At 41.1% G+C, this 7,889-nt stretch overlaps 1 protein-coding gene across 1 annotated transcript; it reads left to right on the top strand.

Annotated features, from left to right (window-relative positions):
- The first annotated feature begins 2,834 nt into the window (after positions 1-2,834).
- Positions 2,835-5,038, top strand: uqcrfs1.L (ubiquinol-cytochrome c reductase, Rieske iron-sulfur polypeptide 1 L homeolog). The gene is given in 2 exon segments (NM_001097031.1): positions 2,835-3,087; positions 4,288-5,038. Coding segments are annotated over 2 exon segments (822 nt in total). The 5' UTR covers positions 2,835-2,876; the 3' UTR covers positions 4,899-5,038.
- The last annotated feature ends 2,851 nt before the right edge of the window (positions 5,039-7,889 follow it).

Here is a 7,889-nt window from a genome sequence, read left to right as displayed (position 1 = left end):
AGGGACGAATACGTTTTACCTGCAACTTACTAGCTGCTTTCAAAGTAAAACTCCCAAACTTGGCTGCCCTTCTATTAGACACCAGTGGGATCACCTGACTATAGTTGGAGGGGGTGGGAGCTACAACATGGAGCTGGTCACTGCTCCTGTATAACTATAACAAACAAGGGAAAGTTGTGCTCACCACTAGTTTGAGCACAACTTTCCCTTGTTTGTTATAGTTATACAGGAGCAGTGACCAGCTCCATGTTGTAGCTCCCACCCCCTCCAACTATAGTCAGGTGATCCCACTGGTGTCTAATAGAAGGGCAGCCAAGTTTGGGAGTTTTACTTTGAAAGCAGCTAGTAAGTTGCAGGTAAAACGTATTCGTCCCTTTTATAAAATGTATAATTAAACCATAGAATTCTTAATGAATCAGATGAAAATTGAGCATAGGACTGGCCAGATATGGGATGACTTTGACGTAGTTGGCCAGCTTAAATATATTGCAATATATGGACAAACAATCCCTGTTTTGTTTAAAGGGTAAGGCATTTTTCAGTAGCAGTTTGCACAAAATGTCGCTGTCTTAAATATATTGATAATGGGTTGAGTGCAGAGGAATCTTGTATTTGTCTATATGTTTTTTTGTGGTCACACCCTCATTGCACCCCCGCCTAATGATTTTAAACACTAGTGGTGAGCACAACTTTCCCTTGTTTGTTATGGTCATCACAGCCTGCCATACACATTGTGAAAACCATGCAGAATGATATTATCAGTACATCTATGCCCAGCTTTAGTGACAAGCTAAAAATTTTGTATTTTATCTTGGTATAACTGAGTGGGGCATAGCCTCAATTGTTCTCACTTTTGATTTTAAAATATTGAGTGTAGGGTTGCCACCTGGCCAGTATTTTACCGCCCTGACTAGAAAAATGATGCTTGACCCCAATGTTATTAATAAGGAAAAAAATCTAAATATACAGGAAGGCCAGTATTTTTTTCCATTAAAGGTGGCAACCCTAATTGGGTGGTATGGGCTCTTTTACCTGGCCGGTAAAATGATGGTTGATCCCAATGATATTAATATGGAAAAAAATAAATATATACTGTATGTAAAGCCAACCTGGGCCATCCACACCATCACTTTCCAGCTAGTGAGCAGGGCATGTTTACATTTGGACACACACTTCAGGATCAGGGCCTTTGCTAAGTGGAAGCATTCCCTCTAAGTTGTAGTGCAACTACAACACTCAGGCTACTGTGCATACAAAACATACAAAAATGATTGGGCGCCAGGAGGTTCTTATGATGCAAACAAGAAACTGTTTATTAGTCCGAATGACGATATCCCCAGGTTTACTCACGTATCTACCTTTCTCTCCTAGAGAGACTATTACAAGTCTGCCCTACTATAGCTAAACCTCATTCAAAGGGTTTCCTGGTCCCCGACTTCTTCTCTCCAGAGCACATGGGCCTTTCTGTGCCTTGCTGTACCCAGGCTCCCCTGGGCACACCAAGCTGGATCAGCAGCCAAAGAGGAAGAGGGCACTCCTTACACACACTATAGTGCAGTGTGGCAGGAAGTTGTCATTAAACCTCTTGGCCGATAACACTGAGCTTAAACTCAAATCGATACATAGGCTTTTGCTTAGTAACTAAGGAAAAGGGTAGGGCCTTAAAGAAACAGTTCAGTGTGAAAATAAAAACTGGATAAATAGATAGGCTGTGCAAAATAAAAAAATGTTTCTAATATAGTTAGTTAACCAAAAATGTAATATATACAGGCTGGAATGACTGGATGTCTAATATAATAGCCAGAACACTACTTCCTGCTTTTCAGCTCTTTAACTCTGAGTTAGTCAGCGACTTGAAGGGGGGTCTCATGGTACATTTCTGTTCAGTGAATTTGTAATTGACCCTCAGCATTCAGCTCAGATTCAAAAGCAACAGAAATGACTCATGTGGCCTCCCCTCAAGTCACTGATTGGTTGCTGCCTGGTAGCCAGGGTAACCAGTCAGTGTAAACCAAGAGAGCTGAAAAGCAGGAAGTAGTGTTCTGGCTATTATGTGAGACATCCAGTCACTCCAGCCTTTATACATTGCATTTTTGCCTAACTAACTATATTAGAAACAGTTTTTATTTTGCAAAGCCTATCTATTTACCTAGTTTTTATTTTTACACTGAACTGTTCCTTTAAAGCCATAGGGGCAGATTAACCCCTATGGACCCCTACATATAGGAAGGCCGGTATTTTTTCCGGAAAAGGTGGCAACCCTAGCTAAGGGAGATGAGGAATTGAAGGGGCTGGATAACAAAAAGGAGAATACAGGGAGAGTTTAGGATAGGCAATGGGACTATAGAGATAAAAGAGCAGAATCCATAGGGACAATATAAAGAACATTTTGAAACCTACAATTTTCAAATTCTAACCAGTGAATATAGTTTCACTATAAGAAATAATATGGCAAATCTCTTTAAAGATAACTGTTTCTTTTTTTGGGCACAATAAACCAATGCCCATAAAGTGGAAGCGGCTAAGCTATGTAAAACAGTATTTAGTTTGGTATCACCCACATAAAACTTTTATGCTTTTGTACTTAATCGCACACACAGGAGCGAGTGGGAGAGCCAGCAAGCTGTAGCGTCGGTTATCTTTTTACTTTTAACATACACAACTTTACTATCCGCATACTCAAGAGTACTGGCAAGAAAACAAGACGTTCAATTGTTACGTAATATTGTAAGTCCCGCCCAGCTTCTGGAACCCTTAAACGACGTGCTTCACACACGTTCACGCTATGTGACGACATTACGTTTTATCGCGCTACTTCCTTTTTCCTGGTTAAGGTCGCTGTGACCGGTGTTGAGGTTTCAGCTGTGTCTGTAGCCATGTTGTCCCTGGCCGCTCGGTCCGGTTCTGTAGCGCCTTACTTGTCGGCTACGTCATATGCCGTGGCCGGTCAGCTTAAGCCCCTGGTGTCCGGAGCGGTGCTCCAGGCGGATAAGGTTTTGCTGGACGTGAAGAAACCTTTCCTGTGCCGAGAGTCCTTGAATGGGCAGGCTCCGAGCTGCGGCCTTTCCGCTTCGGCTGCAATTAATGGTAATGGAACTCGGGCAGAACAGTCGTTTTATCTCATTTCAAATGAGGAACGGAACGTGTTTGTTTAAACTGCGATAGTGACAGTCTATTGAAACACACGCCCCCCAAGGTCACGCTGTTTTATTAAATCTCTGGATGTGGCTTCGTTGTACGTACAGTATTACGTTAGGTTGGCTCAGGGAATATCATATTAAAAGTACAGTTTCTTTTATCTATTTTCTATTTAACTGCCCAATCCAGAAGGAAATGTTGTGATACAAGAAAACTGCTTGTACTCGTGCTCTCTGGACGCAAACGTGTTATCTGTAATAAGGCACTTCTATAAGCCAGCCATCTGGAGGCTTTTTGTAGTTGCCTTATTGTCATATATCTGCCTTAGAGTTATGTAGGCCTATAGTGGAATAAGAAATGGCTGGTGGAAAGTTTTGCTTTTCTTGCTATTTGGCAATGTAATGCTTTACCCCCCCCCCCGCTTATGCCTTCCTTTCATCTTTAAAGCAGTTACCAGACTACTAGTGCAGCTTCTATCCCCTTAATGAAATTGTATGATATGCAGATTTTAGTTTCTCCAGCATTTCCCCAGATTCCCCCAAGAATATCTAAATCCACAAATAAGTGTTGATCCTCACCTTTTTTGACCTCCAAGCTGGGCCCTTCGAAGGGGGGGAGGGGGTAGGCTTCACAGTTTGTAAAGTTAATTAGCAGCCTGCATTTAACTTGCTTATCTGAGGTGCCTAATGTTAATAAACAGGTTGGGGTTGTCTGTCTAGCACTTGGATACAGACAAAAGAAGCATTCCTTCTGCTGCGCAACAGCAATATACTAATTACATATGTAGGTGCTATAAAGACAAATCCACCCAACCTGTTTACTAACCTCACCAACATTCCTTTATTCCAAGCTTTATTTGTAGCCCATTTCATATACAAACTGTCTCGTAGGAACAAGTATTCTAGTTGCTTCATTAATAGAAACTGGAAGCTTGGAGACACGCTTACAGTTTGAGGCGTATCTGATGTATCAGCCTGTGGTACAATTGGCCAGATATTTCTGTAGAGCTTTCTTGTGTTTATAATGTATATGGCTTGCTCAATTTTGAAATGAACAACAATCTTCTATTTGTCTTAACTTTTTGTTGTTAAAATGTGAAATACCTAAAGGAAGATGTAGCTAATACTAGATGTCTTTCTCTTTCCATAGGTGCCTCCTGTGTACGCTTTCTCCATAGTGATGTAACTGTACCGGACTTCTCCGATTATCGCAGACCAGAAGTCTTGGACAGTACAAAATCTTCTCAAACCAGCAGCGACTCCAGGAAAACCTTCTCGTATTTAGTCACTGGAGCTACAGCAGTGGCCTCAGCTTATGCTGCCAAAAATGCAGTTTCTCAGTTTGTCACAAGTATGAGTGCATCCGCTGATGTGCTGGCTATGTCAAAGATCGAAATAAAGTTGTCTGACATACCAGAAGGCAAGAATATGGCATTCAAATGGAGAGGAAAACCACTCTTTGTGCGTCACAGAACCGCAAAAGAAATTGATCAAGAAGCCCAGGTCAGCCTCAGTGATCTAAGGGACCCACAACATGACCTTGACAGGGTGAAGAAGCCAGAGTGGGTCATTTTGATTGGTGTGTGCACTCACCTTGGTTGTGTGCCCATTGCCAATGCTGGTGAATTTGGTGGTTATTATTGCCCTTGTCATGGATCCCATTATGATGCATCTGGTAGAATTCGCAAGGGTCCTGCTCCATTGAATCTTGAAGTCCCGGAATACGAGTTTCCTTCTGAAGATTTAGTAATTGTTGGATAGGCACTTGACTCTTTGAAACCTGAATAATATCTTATTGGAACTGATAAGCATAAGTGTCATTATCAAGCAGGATGCATTCAGTTTAATAGGCTTTTAATATCACTTATGTGTTTAACATTTTAATAAACCTTAAAACTTCACGTGAAGATTTGTTTGATTTGCGCTTTACCGTTGCCTTTACAACTGGTTATTGGCATTTATAATTTACATTACATTAATATTAATAATCATTTAAAGAGTATTAAATGTTTAGTTACATACTAAAAGGTTTGCCCTTAAGGAAGTGATACAATGAAAATGTGATATTTGTACGTGTGGTACACATACTGCAAGCATTGAGGTTGGTTGTATTTGATGATCTTAGGCTTACATGATAAAAATAAAATTTCTGCTTTCGTGGAAATGCCTGTTCATACTCCTCAAGTGGTCAAAGCATTGTGTAGAGCATGATATTCTTGTTTTGTGGGTTTTGACTAAAGGGATCCTGTCATTGGAAAACATGTTGTTTTCAAAACGCACCAGTTAATAGTGCTACTCCAGCAGACTTCTGCACTGAAATCCATTTCTCAAAAGAGCAAACAGATTTTTTTATATTCAATTTTGAAATCTGACATGGGGCTAGACCTTTTGTCAATTTCCCAGCTGCCCCCAGTCATGTGACTTGTGCCTGCACTTTAGGAGAGAAATGCTTTCTGGCAGGCTGCTGTTTTTCCTTCTCAATGTAACTGAAGGAGTCTCCGTGGTACATGGGTTTTACTATTGAGTGTTGTTCATAGATCTGCCTGGCAGTTATCTTGTGTTATGGAGCTGTTATCTGGTTACTTTCCCATTGTTCTTTTGTTTGGCTGCTGCTGGGGGGGATGATATCACTCCAACTTGCAGTGAAGAGTGAAGTTTATCAGAGCACAAGTCACATGACTTGGGGCAGCTGGGAAATTAACAGTATGTCTAGCCCCATGTCAGATTTCAAAATTGAATATAAAAAAAAAAATTGTTTGCTCTTTTGAGAAATGGATTTCAGTTCAGAATTCTGGTGGATCAGCACTATTAACTGATTAATTTAGATTTTTTTTTTTTTTTCCCCATGACAGTATCCCTTAAGCTTTTTGTTCATTTGTTCAGCTAATAAATGAGAACAATACAATTGCCCCTTCGCAGAGCAACAGTTTATGGTCTACCGGGCTCAGTGGCCCCATTTGAAACCATCAGAAGACAAAGACTAAAATTACATTTTAATGTAATGTAAATGTAAGACAAGCTGCAACTTCTTTTGTTCTAGGTGAATATAAGAAAGTCCTTTTAATAGATTTTTTTTTTTTACGGTAATTCCTAAAAGGCAAGTGCCAGAGATCCTCCTGCCAAATCCATGCAGCACATACATTTTCACACAAAACAAACATTCAATGTAATTGCCTAGTGGCAATAGACAACTTAAAGTTATGCAACATTATGTAATTAATATTTAGGTATATACACAAGGTACACTTTCCTGTAGAAATGTAGCTGTTGCGCTGTGCATATACCTTCTTTTCGCCCAATTCAGTAACAGCTGGTGCGCAACGGACTGCAGCTAAAACAATAAAACCGTAAAAGTGATTGGTTTCCAAGTTAGTGCCCAGGTGTAGATTTGGTCAGTGTTGATAAATGAGCCACACTGATGTACATAAATCATTCAACTCCTCATGTCATACCCTCACTTGTCATATAATAACTTTCTGGTTTATAAGTGATCAGGAAAATTGAAATATAAAAGCCTTTACTGCTACATTGATCAAGAAAGTTCTTCAAAAAGTTATTTACTTGTACTTCCATTACAAACAGGCATAGCCTTTCAGACTAGTACATTCAACTAGTGTTACCCCTTCTAAACCACCCCAACGTACCCCTCTATAATGGCTGGTGGAAGCCAGGCCCAGATCAGCTATAAATGCACATGCTGAGTGTCTGCAATGATTTACAGCAGTAGCTTTAGCTGTGTGAGCTCTGCTTCTTTTATCTCTGGAAGATGAACAGTATTATTGGGGTGGGTGCAAAATTAATCTTTATAAGGGGGGAAAGTCAGGGAGTGTATTATAGTTTTACCATATATCCTTTATCCTGATCATACACATACTAATCTCTTATATTTCCAGCCAAACTGCATGATCTTTTTGTGGGCATACTCCTATCATAGTCTTTTGCTCACTGAGCAGGACCTAGCGGGGTCAGATAGTTTGGGGGGAACAGAACAGCAGCAGGATGTTGAGGCAGCTAGCTGGGTGACAGTTAGAAAATCTAAGGTGGGCAAAAGGAAAATGGAGGCTGATCCGGAGATTATACATCGCAACAAATTTGCCAGATTGTGTGAAGATGATGGGAGTATGAACTCTGGATTGGCAATTCTAGATGGGGCTGATCTCTCTAACAGCCGGGAGACCAGTTTCTCTAGTAGTGGTGGGGGGGAGAGTAGAGTCAGGCCTAAGCAGATTGTGGTTGTAGGGGACTCAATTATTAGGAAAGTGGATAGGGTAATTTGTCGTCCGGATCGCTACAACCGAACAGTTTGCTGTCTACCTGGTGCCAGGGTTCGGCATGTGGTTGATCGGATAGACAAATTATTGGGTGGGGCTGGGCACGACCCAGCTGTCTTAGTGCATATCGGTACTAATGACAAAATAAATGGTAGATGGAAGACCTTAAAGAATGATTTCAGGGATCTAGGCTCTAAGATCAAGGAAAGGTCTTCCAATGTAATCTTTTCTGAAATTTTGCCTGTGCCACGTGCAAGTTTAGGAAAACAGCGGGAGATTAGGGAGCTTAATGCGTGGCTCAAGTCTTGGTGCAGGAAGGAAGGGTTTGGGTTCCTAGAGCACTGGGCTGACTTTTCGTTGGGGTACAACCTATATAGCCGTGACGGTTTGCACCTCAATGGAAGGGGGTCCGCGGTGCTAGGGGAAAGAATGGCTAAGAGGTTGGAGGAGTGTTTAAACTAGGCAAGAGGGGGGTGGGTGA

The sequence above is a fragment of the Xenopus laevis genome, chromosome 4L, assembly GCF_017654675.1.
Source record: "Xenopus laevis strain J_2021 chromosome 4L, Xenopus_laevis_v10.1, whole genome shotgun sequence".
In the NCBI taxonomy this organism is placed as follows: Eukaryota; Metazoa; Chordata; class Amphibia; order Anura; family Pipidae; genus Xenopus; species Xenopus laevis.
Note: the sequence above shows the minus strand (reverse complement) of the source record. Positions and strands in the feature narration are given on the sequence as shown.